The 15,575-nt window shown below is 50.5% G+C and overlaps 2 protein-coding genes and 1 non-coding gene across 3 annotated transcripts; 2 read left to right on the plus strand and 1 right to left on the minus strand.

Moving 5' to 3' along the window:
* Positions 1 to 3,235: 3,235 nt before the first annotated feature.
* On the plus strand, positions 3,236 to 8,611 carry abcB (putative ABC multidrug transporter; the record flags this gene model as incomplete). Its single annotated transcript, XM_025674474.1, has 15 exons — positions 3,236 to 3,454; positions 3,544 to 4,081; positions 4,145 to 4,371; positions 4,442 to 4,721; positions 4,782 to 5,015; positions 5,073 to 5,857; positions 5,911 to 6,073; positions 6,127 to 6,459; positions 6,513 to 6,636; positions 6,691 to 6,762; positions 6,812 to 6,927; positions 6,978 to 7,596; positions 7,653 to 7,733; positions 7,788 to 8,162; positions 8,217 to 8,611. The coding sequence occupies 15 exons, from the start codon at positions 3,236 to 3,238 to the stop codon at positions 8,452 to 8,454; spliced, it is 4,404 nt and encodes a 1,467-aa protein (XP_025527445.1). The 3' UTR covers positions 8,455 to 8,611.
* A 351-nt stretch (positions 8,612 to 8,962) lies between these two features.
* BO86DRAFT_t142 lies at positions 8,963 to 9,055 on the plus strand. The gene has a single exon. It is a non-coding gene; the product is annotated as a tRNA-Pro (tRNA).
* Positions 9,056 to 11,080: 2,025 nt separating this feature from the next.
* Positions 11,081 to 15,442, minus strand: BO86DRAFT_410123 (nucleoporin Nup120/160). The gene is made up of 3 exons (XM_025674475.1): positions 14,708 to 15,442; positions 12,488 to 14,623; positions 11,081 to 12,431 (listed from the first exon to the last, which is right to left on the minus strand). The coding sequence occupies exons 1-3, from the start codon at positions 15,345 to 15,347 to the stop codon at positions 11,212 to 11,214; spliced, it is 3,996 nt and encodes a 1,331-aa protein (XP_025527446.1). The 5' UTR covers positions 15,348 to 15,442; the 3' UTR covers positions 11,081 to 11,211.
* Between the last annotated feature and the right edge of the window lie 133 nt (positions 15,443 to 15,575).

Raw genomic sequence — 15,575 nt, forward strand, 5'->3', positions numbered from 1 at the left:
ATTGGTGGCTAGCAGGGGAGTCTGCATACACTACGGCATATGACATGAGCGCCGTATAGATAGATTCTTGCACCGCGGTCTCCGACGCGGAACATCATGGCAAGAGAGAAAAGTTTTCTATGAATAGTACGCTTGTTACCGCTCGGCGGTCGGGGGCGGATGGTGATCGTCAAGCAAACTCGTTGAGAGCGGTCGGGAAAAAAAACAAAGAAAAAAAGCACTGATGATTAATTCAGGTACGGGCGGCTCGGGGGCCGTCGATCTCTACCCACTTGGGCGATATCAACCGATGACGGTTAGTGTTTGGTACGTACCATGGTTGACTTGAGCCCAATATCCATATTCCATAGGTTAAATTCCGGAGGATTACAAGCGACCTGAATCAGGGAAATGATCGATCTTAGCACCATCGTCATCGGAGATCTGACGCTCAAACCTCCTCGAGGGAGAAACACACCCATAGAAAAGAGTAAACGGAAGCGACAGGCTGCAAGAAGATGGCCGGTTTCTGCCTTGTGTGTGAGTGGACCAGCTTAGCAATAGTCGATATGCTTCTCATGTTAAGTTCGAGACCTCTGTAGTTATAGTCTAGCATAGCGAATCCTTCCTGTGAAATGGTGCATACTAATTAGGCATCTTCAATTCGAAGGTCTGGCGGCGCTACAACTTGCAGGCCCCATCAGACTAACAGACCTTCAGTAGATCGTACTTTCGGGATTCAGGGAGTGACAGGATTTTCGGATGGATGGAATAATAAGCAGTAGTACTCATAATAATGTAGATTATAAAGGGAGACTAACTAAGTTCATTAATGTAAATGGACGGGTTAGTCACCCAGCATGGGGGAAAACGGGTAACGGCAGTCGGAAGTCTTCCGCCCACACACACACTACTACTAAGGTAGGTATAGGCAGGAACCAACCTTGAAGCCACTTCCAATTACCGCACTCTGCAATTGCGATTGTGTGCAATCTGATCTCCACCACCCGCAACTCAAGTAAATTGCAACCGAGCATTGGCAAGCACAATTAATTTATTCTAGCTACATAGGACTAACCTTAGGTAGTTACTCCTTACACCCTCCGCACCAGCTATAGATCCTTCAATCGTCTGTCTTTCAGGCCTCGAAGCAGCAAGGGAAGGATGGATGATCAATTGGCCTTCCAGCTCGCTTGGCTAATCCTTGTGCACTCTAGTCCGTCGCAGTCCTCGATCCCCAAACAAACAAGAGAGCTCTTAGCGGAGATGGTCCCCACAGAACTGTGGCTTCTCAGGCTGCTGAATCCTTGAACCAGTAAGTACTTTAGTAGTCACTAATCTTGGATGGGCTCGATCCTGTGCAGATGAGCTGTGGTACCTTCCCCTTCCGTGCTACCTTGTTAAATTCTTCTCGCCTCCTCCGCAGCGGAGCATCAACCAAGTATGTACTGGTCGTTGACAGCGGTGGGTTAACCAGCCCACCATAGGAGCGATCGTGATGAAACCATCCATGATCCCATCAAGTGTGCTCGTATCGGTACTAGGGTAGCAGAAATGATTTACCATCGACAGGAGTATTTGCGACACTGCGGGTATTTAATCAGTAACTAGATTATGTACCTACTGTCAGATTACTACTTATGTATGAGTACTACATGTGTATGTACCTACATGAGTACGTACTCGGGACTAAGACGAGCTAGGATCCACTTGAATCTAGGCAGTTACGAGTTGTTGTTGAACAAGTTGGCAGCTGTCTCTGAGTTGGCTGGTCGGGGTTCCCGTCGGATCTGACGTAAAGAGCAGATCCCCAAACCCGTCAACTCCAATCAAGCCTAGCCCGCCTCAAGTTGCTTGTCAGCGCAATTTGGAATTGACTTCCTAGAAATGACACGGACAGTCCTCGGTTTCCAAGTCTCCAGTGTCAACTCTAACTCACCATCTATCCACAAGATACAGTTCACCCACAAGAGCGGCGCAAGGCGAGGTTAATTCTCCAAACCACTCCGCAAGTCAACCGGATGAGGCATTGACGGTGACCATCCATGATCGGTGGTGGAGCGGCGTTTTGTGTCACTCGGGATTTGAATCTTAGCACAGCACCCTCCGCCCACACCCAAAGTTGCCAGTCCCCACGATCATTAGCAATAGTCCAACTATACCTTCACGGAGGATGACTCTGAGCAGGTGCCGGGAGGCGTTGATTCAAGACATTCTAGTCACAATCTGACCCGCTCGTGGTTGACTGGCATCCCGAACTAGCATGCACCTACCGGGACGCGATGGCGAAAAGACTCAAGCGGTGCATACATGCAGCATCGGTGGTGTGCTCCGGTGGTAGCCCACAAAGCCTCAAGCAGCAGGGGAGACGTCGGTGGCTCTGGGCCTGTGGGGGAAGGCAGCACATCAGTCGCTGACTGGATCAGTTCGCGCTATTTGATGGAATCGGCTAGTTTGCAGGGTTCTCGTGTCACTATTTTCCTGTCAATTTTACTACGAGTATTCTTTCTTGATTCCAATTATAGTGTGCGGTTCCAATGCATGAGTGATTTTAACAAATCTATTTTTTTGTTTTCGTTTTCCAAAAACTGACCTTTTGCTTTTGCCTGCCCTCGCAGTCTTGGCCACCGCCAGCCCCGATGTTTTGCAGGAACTCGTGTTGGCATGGTTTAGGTCATCTTGACGTTGCAGATGAGGAGGGGAAATTGATGACCTATGATTCTCAGAACAGCATCGCTGAAGGAGCATACGAAAAAAGCAAAAGGAGCTCTTAGCAAGGCCCTGGTGGAACAGGCCAAATCGCCGGTCTTCAAACTGCCCCGCTAGCCTTTCCCATGCATATTTCGGGTGGTGGATCTTCAGCCCAAGGCGCTGTGGCAATCTGCATTTCTAAAGCGTTGCATTGTAGCTAATCGCCTTTGACGCCTCCAAAGGTGAAGAGCGCGAGGAAGGGGGGTCCAGAATCTATCTCCTCATGCGAGGTCAGTCTACTAGTTCTTCCCCTGGTAATGAGCAATACATCCTGTATGTACCATCGAACATAACTAGCCTAAACGAACACATGTCACCCTGAAAGCAAGACAGAAAGAAGAAACCATCACTCGTGGTCTGACAGCGAGGTGCGGGAAAATAGTCGTAGTAACATAAAGCCGAGATCTCCACAAGCACTGCTGTGAAGTGTAGAAGAGGATTCCTGCATGCCATTATTCCCACCCAGGCTCTCTCGGCGGCTGTATATGGAATCATGGGGTCAATCATGGCGGTAAATCCAACGTGCAAACGAGTGGACAACTCGTTACATTTCCCTCCATCCTCATGTCGGGACGGATTCGACTTCTCTCTTCTGTTTGAAGAGCTGATTTTGGGTATTCTGCCTCTGGGGATTTTTATCGTACTGGCATGCGTGCAACTATGGCGTGATGCCCGACGAGTGCGCAAGGTGGTGGCAGGTTCTTGGCCATGCTGGGCCAAAATGGTGCGTGACTTCTTCCTTCTACGACTACCACTACAACTGCCGTACCACTACCGTGGCTCCGTGATGCTGATTGTTGTTGGTCTCCGCAGATACTATGGACCGCCTTGGACGTCACGCAACTGGTCCTTACCGTCCTTTGGGCGCTCCCCTCGGTGACACGAACACAAGCCTCAGTCGCGGTTAATGCCGTTACCATCGTGGGTATCCTGGTGCTTGGTGCACTTTCATATAGCGAACACAATCGCTCAGTAAGACCGTCTTTTGTCCTTAATCTTTATCTTGCGGTCACCCTTCTGTTTGACATCGCAAAGACGAGAACACTATGGCTTCGCGACCCGGACGGAGTCGACAGGTCTATCGCCATAGTCACCTCGTTTGGTGTTGGCATCAAGTTTCTACTGTTTCTCCTCGAAGCTTTGGAGAAGAGACACTTTCTCAGGACCGAGTACAAAGGCTACTCACCAGAAGCTCTTGCCAGTATTTACAACAAATCATTCTTCTGGTGGCTCAATCCTTTGTTGAAACGTGGATTCTCCAAGATCTTGGCTGTGGATGACCTCTTTGTCCTCGATAAGCAATTGGAGGCTAAGCGCCTGCACCGTGAGGTTGAAGCCGAATGGAAGAAAGGTATGTGGCTCCGCATAATTTGATCACGCTTGAGACATGTTGACCTAACTTGAACGAACATAGGTCAGGACAATGGCTCGAGTAGCTTATTGTCTGCATGTCTACGATCATTCAAATGGCACGTTTGCGCGGTGATCCCACCAAGACTTATGCTGGCAGCACTCAACATTTGTCAGCCTTTGCTGCTTGAAAGATCATTGACCTTCACCAAGCAAGCTTCAGATCCTTCCACGAAGAATATTGGTTACGGGTTGATTGGAGCCTACATCTTGGTGTATACCGGGTTGGCAGTGAGTCAGACAAATCTCGTGCTCTGTGGCTTTTTTTCCGCATTGTATCTAATCGCGGCGCTCTTCTTAGGTCACCATGGGTCAGTACCAACATCTGACATATCGCTCTATCACAATGGTCCGAGGTGCTGTTGTGTCAATGATCTACAAGAAGGCGTGTTCGTTAAGCACCAAAGACGCCGATCCTGCTGCGTCTGTTACCCTAATGAGTGCCGATATTGAGCGGATCGTTCAAGGCTGGCAGACTATGCACGATATCTGGGGGAATGCCCTGGAGATTGCGTTAGCCATCTATCTCCTTGAAAGACAACTGGGGGTTGCATGCGTTGTTCCTGTTGCTGTTGCCGTTGGTTGGTCTCTAATCACTGCCCCCTTGAAGCCATTCGCTGACAAGTCGTGCTTCTCTCTAGTGGCACTTGTTGGCTCGATCATAGCAATGTCCTCCGTTATGTTAAAGCAAGCTTCGTGGTTGCAAGCCATTGAAAGGCGGATATCCTCGACATCTTCGATGCTTGCCTCGATGAAAGGGATAAAAATGCTTGGATTACAATCTGCGCTGTTGACATGCGTCCATAACCTGCGAATCGACGAATTGACGATCTCTCGGGCTTTTCGGAAGCTCTTGGTCTGGAATATGGCTCTAGGTAAGCCATTGCCTTACAACTCATTGGAATTTTGTTTACTAAACTCACCTGTCTTAGCATGGTCGACTCGAATCTTTGCTCCAATTCTCGCCTTTGGAGCATTTGTCGGAATCGCTCACGATCAAGGGGATGACCGCGCCCTGACAACGTCGGTCGTGTATACTGCTCTGTCTCTATTCTCCCTTCTTTCGGATCCTCTCCTATCGCTTGTGATGGCTCTGATGAACTACGTCGCGTCGGTAGGTTCATTCCAGAGAATTCAAGAATTCCTGGAGAAGGACAGTCACTTAGATCCAAGAAACCGGTCTGCAGCAATTCCCTTGCTGTCGTCAGAGGACAAGAAAATGGTATCTGTAATGACAGATGCCGAAACCCTCACGAACGCATCGACGTCCTCACAATCATGGAAAGGAAGTTCCTCGGCGTCGTTTCATAATGCTGTCACAATTCAGGGAGGGGATTTCGGGTGGGATTCTACAAAGAGGCCCATACTGAAGAACCTGAATATCACAATCTCTCAGGGAAACTTTGTTATTCTCATCGGACCGTCCGGTTGCGGGAAATCCACTTTCTTGAAGGCTATGCTCGGTGAAGTGCCCTGTCTGGGTGGTAGCATAGAGGTTCTATCTCAGAGCATTGCGTTTTGTGAGCAGACGCCCTGGCATACGAATGGTACCATTGAGGATTGCATAGTGGCGATGTCTAGGTACGATGCCAAATGGTATAACTCTGTCATATACGCATGTGCTTTGGCGGAGGACTTCAAGCAGCTACCCCGTGGCGATCAAACCGTGATAGGGAGCAAAGGCATAGCCCTGAGCGGTGGCCAAAGTCAGCGGATTGTAAGTGTATCAGTTTCTGTGTTGAACGAGTAAGTCATTGATTTTGTGTTCAGGCGCTTGCACGGGCTGTCTACGCTCGCAAAGACATCGTAATACTTGACGATGTTTTCAGTAGTCTTGATGCGACAACTGAGGATCATATCTTTCATCATTTACTTGGTACCCATGGCCTTCTACGCTCAATTGGCTCCACAGTCGTGCTTGTGTCCTCTTCAGGTATGTCAATGCTGATCAGACATATTTGCGCGTTCTCGTTAACAATGTAGCAGTGAAGCGTGTTCCTTATGCAGACCACATCATGGTGCTTGACAGTGACGGTTGCGCTACAGAACAGGGGAGCTTCAAGTCTCTTGACTCTACCGGAGGCTACGTCTCAAGCTTTAGCTTGGGCCTTCCAGATTGGAGCTACAAAGGCGGCTTACTGCCCGCACCTGATGTTCGAGTAAGGTCAGTTGAGAGGGTTGATGAAGCTGAAAAAGAGACACATGAGAGAGGTGGCGACGTGTCCATCTACTTGTACTATGTCCGTGCTATTGGGTGGCTTCCCACGATGGTTTTTCTTGTTGCTATGCTTAGCTTCGTCTTCTGTCTGTCGTTTCCGAGTATGCCTCCCGCGGTATATCACCTTTATTTACGTCTGCTAATCCCGAAACAGGTATCTGGGTTAAATGGTGGGCTAGTTCGAACGAAGCAGAGCCTGGCAAGCATACAGGGTTTTATATGGGAATTTATGCAATGCTTGGGGCTATTGGCATGATATCCCTCATTGTTGGATGCTGGTCAGTCTTCTTTCTGTCGTTTCCTTCCAGTGCTCCTTTGGCTGATTCGCATAGGCAAATGGTGATTACCATGGTACCGAGGTCCGGTGAAGTCTTCCACAAAGCTCTTCTGAGCACAGTTTTAAGGTAAAGTTCTCGTATTATCCAGTCGGCAGTAATGACACTGACCTGAAAGTGCACCCATGTCGTTCTTTACCAAGACGGATACCGGCGCTATTCTCAATAGATTCAGTCAAGACTTGCAGCTCATTGATATGGAGCTTCCAATCGCTGCTATAAACACATTCGTTAGTGAGTTGTTGTCCGCTGCACTGGCTTAATTTACGCTCATCGTTTTGCAGCGTTCGCTCTTTGTATAGCTCAAATGATTCTCATGGCGGTCGCTTCCAAATACGTGGCGATCTCCTTCCCTGTGGTAATCACCACTGTCTACTTGATACAGAAGATTTACCTTCGAACATCACGCCAACTGCGATACCTTGACCTCGAAGCAAAGGCACCGCTCTTCTCTCATTTCACGGATTGTCTGGGTGGCCTGGTAACCCTTAGATCTTTCGGGTGGCAGCACGAGTTCCAGGAAAAGAACAACAAACTATTGGACTATTCCCAGAGACCATTCTATCTTCTATACGCTATTCAGCGCTGGCTTACACTCACCCTGGATATGGTGGTGGCAGGTATCGCCGTTCTATTGATCACCCTTGTTGTCGTCTTGCACGGATCCATCAGCATAGGGTACGTCGGAGTCGCACTTCTGAACGTCATTCAATTCAGCCAGAGCATTAAACTGCTGATCACATTCTGGACCAATCTTGAAACACATATTGGCTCAATCCAGCGAGTAAGGTGGTTCACGCGGAACGTACCTTCAGAGAACCAACCTTCGGAGAGGGATGAGATTCCGCCGGACTGGCCGTCGCTGGGGTGCATTGAATTCAACGGTGTGTCCGCTGAGTACAGGTATGTCATACTCATCTCGTCGCAATTTATGAAAAAAAACTAACGCTTTACCACAGACCATCTGAGCCAGTGCTCAACGATGTTTCTCTGTCTATTCGAGCAGGTGAGAAAGTCGGCATCTGCGGAAGAACGGGCAGGTACGTTATCATTGCTCACGGAGAATGTCACCATGTTACTAAGTCCTATCATAGCGGCAAAACCTCTCTTGTCATGTGCTTGTTCCGCATGCTCGACATCAGCTCGGGTCAAATCCTGATTGACGGGCTGGATATCACTAAACTGCCACGCCAGGAGATTCGCACCCGCCTGAATGGCGTCTCCCAGAGTCCGTTCTTGATGAAAGGCAGCGTACGGACTAACATGGACCCCACGGGTTCTTTCTCGGATCAGGCTATCAGCAATGCCCTCAAAGGCGTGGGCATTTACTTTCAAGTCCAAGAGAAGGGGGGTCTAGACACCGATATCGACGAGATCTTCCTCTCGCATGGACAGCAGCAGCTCTTCTGTCTAGCGCGGGCTATACTCCGTCCGGGTAACATCCTCGTGCTGGATGAAGCTACGAGCAGGTACATGCATCCATCCACCTCTTCCTTGGACTATCGTCTAATGTGTTCATGTAGTGTTGACGCAAGAACCGACCATATCATGCAACGAGTCATTCGTGAGAAGTTCAGCGCCCACACCATCGTGACGGTGGCACATAAGCTCGATACCATCCTCGACTACGACAAGATCGCTGTCATGGAGGCGGGTCGAGTCGTTGAGACTGGTGCTCCGCACGAATTGCTGGCTTCGGATAATTCGCACTTCAGCAGGCTGTACGCTAGTCTTTCGACGGATGGAGATGCTCAGGAATAGTATCGTGGTGGGATTATGGTCATGAAAACAAAGGCCTTGTCAACTGGTTTTTGGTTCATGGTAATCATTTCCTTCTTTCTTTTTGTCTATTTCTTCGCCGTGATTTGGGTTTACTGGGTTTTGGGGCTACGGTGTTTTTTGGACATCTAGATCCAATGTAATGATAATTATGTATATGCGGTCATTAGGGAGGATAAACGGCCGAACCGTGGTTGTCACCATACCAATCCCCAGAACATCTACCGGCCAGCATACCGCGGTATTCCGCGGTCCATAAATATATCCAAGTGCAACAACTCCCAGGATCCTATGCAACATCAGTCCAACACCACCCGAACTACCACTCGAACTCTCATACCAATATCAGACCTTCACTAAGCCAGATCCAACAGAAATCGCCTCCCAAGCAGCCAAACACAATCATCTGAGCCCACAAAAGTCGCAACTCTACCTTTACCCTTTGTTCATGCCTCATATTACCAAAAAATCACGCCAACTCCAACAATTCGCCCGGGTGGTCTAGTGGTATGATTCTCGCTTAGGGATTACAAACCCCAAGCATATCTGCGAGAGGTCCCGCGTTCGATCCGCGGCTCGGGCCGATTTCCTTTTTTGGCCTGCCTGGCTGCCTGCCTGCCCTGCATAACTAGACCATCACTTATTTTTCTTTTGCCTTCCGCCCCCTTACAGAGTACTCATATGACAGGCACAAAGCACCCCCGATTTACTTGCCTTCCGACTTCACTAAATATAACTCTCTTCCAACTACCTTTGCTCCATAGTCGAAAGAGTCCCGTACCCCAAAGACGCCGAATAGAACCTAAATCCTGCGTGGAAATTCAATCCCAGTACGGAGTAAGCTAGCAAGGCCAGTCTAGTGCTTACACCCCTCGGGATTTGCTTCCATCCATCCAGCCTTACTTCCTTGCCTTCTGTATGGGTTAAGCTAGTAGTTGGTAGTCTAGTAGCTCCGTATCCGATTCCACATAGCTAGCCTGAACCAGGTTTCCTTTGTTGTCGTTGTGCTTGACCATCATTTCTGATCCGTGCAGACGGGGCCTGCCTGGGATTGGGGATGGTTCTTTCTGGCCGAAAGTACGGAGTAACGTACTTTCATTTACGGGGGGCCACTTGTATTCTGGGTATGTACTGTGCTGGTGCTGAGCGGTACAGACACAGAGACAGCTAGCTAACTTACTCTTTCGTGACTTTGCTCCCTCGAACCCGCTCGTGGGTAAGTACTGGACGGACTTAGTAGTATGTAGCTAGAGTCCAGCAGCCAGCCAGCCCTGCAAGGCAACCCACCCCCCTCCAAATCAACATGTAACTTAGGTCTAAGCTACAGTAAAGTACTACGTACAGTCCATAGCACCGAGTCACCGACTAGCTCAAAAAATGTATTGTACCGGTACGTAGTAGGTATGTACAGTACAATTTCTCCACCCCAAGACCCCATAGTAAAGTAAAACTATTGTTCAATATACAAGGATTAGAAGCACACCCCTGCCCTATCCCCTGTCTTTTCCCCTTCACCACGCCAAATAGAAACATCTCCCCTACATTACCCATTTATTCTCCAAGAAACTCATATTTCCGGAATTACAAATCCAGACCCCAACTCACAAGTCAAGTCCAATCCCTAACCAGACTAAGTATCCGTAGTCCGGTGTTCCAACGCAGATCAATCGGCAACGGCACCCAATCCAATCTCAGTTGCAATGCTCGCAAGGCCAAAACCCAGACAGCAAGCACCATCACATCATCGCACATCCACCACAGTCCACATCCAACACAACACAAGACGACAAAAAGCGATGCGACGCGACGCGACGATCGTCAGTACAACACTCCACAGGAATTGCGTTTGCGCATTAAGCGAGAGAGGGGATGTCCCAACTCCCCACTCCCCGCTGGAAAAAAAAACAAGAATCGGCTGTGGCACAAGAGGTGTGCGTGCTCGGCTAATGCCCGCCTTGAAAGGAGCAAGCCTGAACGGAGTCTAGATTCTAGCCTGGTTACTGTTTACCAAGTTACTCATACGCGGAGCGCGTGAGGATTAGGATCTGCGTGCAGGATCTGGTTTTTCTTTTCCTTTTTTTTTTTTTTTGAAGGGGGGGGGGGGGGGGTCTTTGTACTCGTACTACTACAAAATAGGCTTCTTCCCCCGATGATGTCATGGTTCTTCGGGACAGGCTTGTCCCCTCTGAGAGGATCAGTGTCCACTGTCCAGGGACAGACTGGGTTGGGGAGGAATCGATCGGGGAATCGGGGATCAGGTTCGAGGTTAGATTGGATGCTACTGAGTACACTATATTGCGGGGGTCGATCTGGGGGGTGAGAGGGTGTTGCACTGGATTGGAGGATCGGAGTGTGGTTCTAATGCTTGTGGTTGATGGTGGCTGGATTCTGGATTGATTGTGGACAGAAAATCAAATAGGCTATAGTCTGAGTGCGGTGGATTCCAGGAAGGATTTGTTGCGGAGCGCAGGCGACACTGCAAGAAGCCTGCGATTAGAGCATGGAAACCTCTTCCTCCAGGCTCTCCTTCAATACTTCTACAACATCGAGTCGCGACTTTACGATAAGCTCAAAGTATACCTCACTACACTACTCATCAAAAAAATACCCCAGGTGAGCTACTAGTCTAGTTTAACAGAGACTAAAAACTAGTTGTACATAGGATATACAGAGACGCCCAGAACCCGGATTCTGAAATAACACGAAAACAAAACCAGACCCCAGTCTACATGGGCAACTCTACCCGAGCACCATTGTAGTGTCCTCGTCGTGGTTGTGGCCATCCTCAGCGCCAGTTGGATCAAGAAGCCCAAACTCCCAATCACCTCGTTCGATCCGACTGACCCGGTCTAATTCGGCCTGGTATTCACGACGGAGGTGATCCAGCGTCACTATTACCCGCTTCTGTGGGATGCTCAGGACGGCGCTGCTGATGGAGGCCTTGCTGTCGCGGCGGCTAGAGGGCCGGATGGCCGTCGCGCTAGCGCTGAGACGGCGCCCGGAGGGGGATCCGCCCATCGGGGCGGGGTTGGGTGAGGGAGAGGCGGCGCCGGCGTCATCCATGGGGTGGTTGCCCTCGTGGTCTGGCTGCATATGTTGCTGAAGGCTGCGGCGTCTAGCCTCGAGGGATGACGATAGTGGCTGATGGGGGTCCTCCTTGTTCACGAGGATGTAGGATTCGCTCTTGTCGACGCAAGCAAGAAGGTTAATGAGCGATAGGAGCTCATGCCGGATTTCCTTGCTTTCCGGGTCGTCTTCTTCGATTGGGTGGGCGTCGTCGGCTTCTCTTGCCCTGGTGAGAATGAGATGGGTGGAAACGTCGCGGGCGTGGCGGAGGCGCTGCACGTTCCGGTAGGCAATCTCAGCGGCGCCACGGTAATCGCCCCTCTCGATACGGTACGCTTGGAGGATGCGTTGGTAGTCCGGAGTGCTGTCGCTCCACTTGTTGTCTGACTCGAGGTAGGAGGTGAAGGAGGTTTGCTTTTGAGCAAGTGAACTCAAAGTTTCGTCCACGTAGGATGCGATGTTAGGGATGAGAGTCGTGGGGAAGTGGAGAATCTGCCGGAGACCCGCGGTACCGGGCCCTGAGGCCGTCAGGATGCCGGTAATAAGAGAGCCCAGAGCGGACTTCTGTAAAGTTCGATCCTTGTATCTGGATAGAGCAGAGTATGCCTGGTCAAATTGGCAGTTCTGCAATGAGGCATAGAACAAGCGCGACAGAAGATCCGAGCGCAGGCTAGAGTAGTCCACATCATGCTGCTGGCTTCCATGCTCACTTGCAAGTGCCTGCAGCGCGAGGCTCGCAAAGTCGGCAACATGCGAGAACGAGCGTGCATGTTCGAAAATCGTCACGATGTGTTGGAAGTACTTGGGAAGGCCGTTGTGGAAGCAGTCCACCGCGACAATGTCCAGCAACGTTGACGACATCTCGTGTAGGTTACCTAGAGGCTTTCCACAAGCTATTTTCTGTTAGAAACTGCGATTCCCATATCGGTTCTAGGCTCATTCAACTTACAAAGTAGGTAGGCAGCTTTGCGGAAGTACAAAGCCGCAGTGTCGTATTCAGACATAGCCACATATAGTCGACCCTTGACGTAGGTCGCCCAAGACGTGCTTGCTTGGAACCGGAGGAAGTCCCAAGCAAGGTCGATATTGTTCTTAGCGATGAGATCGCATTGTATGTAAACCAGAGCATTGGGGTAGGCAACCTCCCCTTGGCGGGTGACCCATGACAAAATGTCACGGATTCCCAACGTAATGGTGTAGCTTTGAGGGAGTCCGATGGTTTGGCGCGGCTTGATGTCACTGGCAAACAGATCCTCGAGGATGGTAGCCGTTCTTTGTCCCTTATCCTTACGAGAAGAGTCCTTCAGGGCCACAGGAGAAGAGCCACCCGGAGTTTTGGTCGGTCGGTCGGTGCACTTTCGTGAATGCGAGCTTAACCAAGACATCATCTCATACTCCCTCAGCAAAGTGGTGAGGGTTACGAACAGATCCGCCGCATCGAAGTCCGAGCCAGCTTCCTGCTCAACCTCACCGTCCACAAACAGAACGAGGAAGAGAAGGTCAGACAGAGTCTTCCGCGTCAGTATAATGGTCTCCTGCACGCCATTGACAATAACCTTCACTCCAAAATGGGTGTGGAAGAGATCGGAGTTTTTGCCGGGGAAGTCAAGCGGAATAGTATCAATGATGGTGTAGAACACGTCGTTGGGCATCCTAGAGATGTTCAGGTGCTGGCTCATCACGGAGACCAAGGTATCATATGCCTTGTTGGATACCTGCTCTCCAAAGTCACACCGCTCACGGAAAGTATCCATCCTGTCTTGCACAGACGTAGAGGGCTCAGTGAATATCTCGGCGTCAAGGGCCTCCTGGCAAGCAGCTTCCAATTCGGCGGAGAAAGCCTTGCGGAAACCGGACGCAACAGTGATCAAATGGGACGCTTGCTCGAATAGACTGCCGATCTCTGTCTCCAGTTTGCGATGCCTCCAGCGATCAACAATGACCGGCCCATCTGAGCGAAGCTCGGCGCCAGTGTTGTGCAAAATGAGCTCCGCGGAGCTACATTCACGAATGATCGCGCAGCTGTCCGAGAGAAGCATCCATGGAGTCTCATAATAGACGTCATACGCGAGGGCTACCGGTTCGAATCGTCGTTTGTTGACATCGTCCGCAATCTGCCAGAACTGGCGCCATTTGGAGTCCGTGTCCATACGATAGCGAGTATAATCCATCTCATCATCGGCGTGCTTTCGAAGGGATACATGGGCGCCAATAGTGGAACAAAGCCGCTCCTCAAGGCTGTGGGTCTTCTTCGGGAAACCGGACGACGACATTGGTTTGAGAGCTTCTTGATAGATCGCCAGAGCAGTTTCGAGAACCTCTGGTGAGAACCTATTTGGCTTCAACAAGTACTCCAGCCATTTCTCCGTCGGGTCGACAACATCAGAAGTAGCCATGACGGGCGGGGGCTCCTGCCAGCGGCTGTCCATGACGGTGGATACCCAGTTGGTGGTCCAATCCTTGGGCAGAGACTCGAAGTTGAAGTGCAGCGTATACAGCTGATAAAGACTGCTATTCCTCCACAAGACCCACAGCTCCATACGCTTACCCTCCTCGGCCGGCTTGATCTGGAAATCGGCAATACTCCAGAACATACTTCCGGTTGAATCTGGGTCGACCGGCTTCAGAGCCACACCAGGGTACAGGTCCTCAATCACCAGCGGCGAAGTCAGGCCGCCCTTCACAGCCCAGAACTTGAAGCGGCCATCTTCGAAGGGCGAATATGTAACGACATAATAGCGGTAGCCTCCATCCAACGCGCGCTCCATGTTGAAGACCCGGATGAACGAAGATTCGGCCGGATTCAGCGAGTATGATAATTCGTCTGGCTGCTGGATTTCACGGTCCAGCAGATCTTTCGTAGCAGCTAGCTTGTTGGTCGCGAGGTTCCATATCTTCAGGGTATGATTGAGACAGACAGCAAAAACATAGGTCTGGTCAGACGTCGTTGTAATGGCGTTCGCGACATTCGTATCGAGCGTGCGCCCCTTGTATCTTATTGAAGGCTGCGCTTGCCATCTGACCAAGCCACGGATCGATGCACCCCATGTCCTCTCGTCAAAAGTGAGCGGTGTCCAGTTCGATCCTAAGTACCGAAAGCGTTAGTACTGTAACCCAGAATCACACTGTCTGCGATATAATAGTGAGGAATGAACTGGGGAAGGGTTACCGTCATCACTGGACTTCCTCGTTAACCGCAACAGGGCGCCATTGTCAAGGGAAATGAACAACTCCAGTGGGCTACTCGCGTGTAATCGATGAGGGTTCGTGAATGTCAACGGCGCCGGAACATAGTACTTGCACCAGTCCGAGATTTTCTCGTCGATCGCCTCTGTCCTCCGGAAGAACTCAGGGCGTAGGGTCAAGGTGTGCAAGTGCTTGTCGGCCGTAAGGACGAACACGCTCAACGCTTCGTGCTCCTCCAAGTCTGCAAGATCGACACCCGAAGGGACGATAGCTTCTTCGAATTCCAAGCGTAGAGTCACATTGTATTCGTGGTGTTCCACCCCACCCTTGGTTAAATCGACACACTGAATTTCCAGCACCTTGCTGTCATCGACAACTCGCCAGAGGAAGGCCCGGGGGTAGACGCTGCGTTTGCGAAAGTAGATCGATCCTTGCGTCGCCAAGTACCGCTTGGTGAAGTCTTCTTCGTCTCTCGCTACCGGTAGCTCTTGACTGCTGAAGGTGGAAATTGCGAAACGAGCTCGGCTTTGGGTGCTCGCTTCTGTTGGAATCTGAATGTTAACGACGGTGCTTGGGGAGTGCGGTCGGAGGTCGACCCGGGTATCCTTGTAGATTTTCGCCATGATTGAAATGAGAACTGAGATATGACCACTCTCCGCGATATTGAAAAGAGGTCAACTCAAGTCTCCATGGCCGACTGGGGAAGAAGCGGAGAAAGAGTATCGCAACACAGCGGAGTTGAAGGGCAGAAGCCGCAGCTCTTGCGCCGCCTCCAAAAAACAGGTCTTGGCGCGGCCGGGAGCAACGCGCCCAAAAAGTCGCTCCACCGCCTTTGCGGGTTGTCTATAGAC

The sequence above is a fragment of the Aspergillus japonicus genome (assembly GCF_003184785.1).
Source record: "Aspergillus japonicus CBS 114.51 unplaced genomic scaffold BO86scaffold_26, whole genome shotgun sequence".
In the NCBI taxonomy this organism is placed as follows: domain Eukaryota; kingdom Fungi; phylum Ascomycota; class Eurotiomycetes; order Eurotiales; family Aspergillaceae; genus Aspergillus; species Aspergillus japonicus.

Excerpts from the sequence above, each read along its gene's own strand:
- BO86DRAFT_410123 (XM_025674475.1), bottom strand. The coding sequence starts at position 15,347 with ATGGCGAAAATCTACAAGGATACCCGGGTCGACCTCCGACCGCACTCC. Across the intron at positions 14,624-14,707 it reads GAGGAAGTCCAGTGATGACG|GATCGAACTGGACACCGCTC; the intron begins GTAACCCTTCCC and ends TTCGGTACTTAG. Across the intron at positions 12,432-12,487 it reads CAAAGCTGCCTACCTACTTT|CTTGTGGAAAGCCTCTAGGT; the intron begins GTAAGTTGAATG and ends AACAGAAAATAG.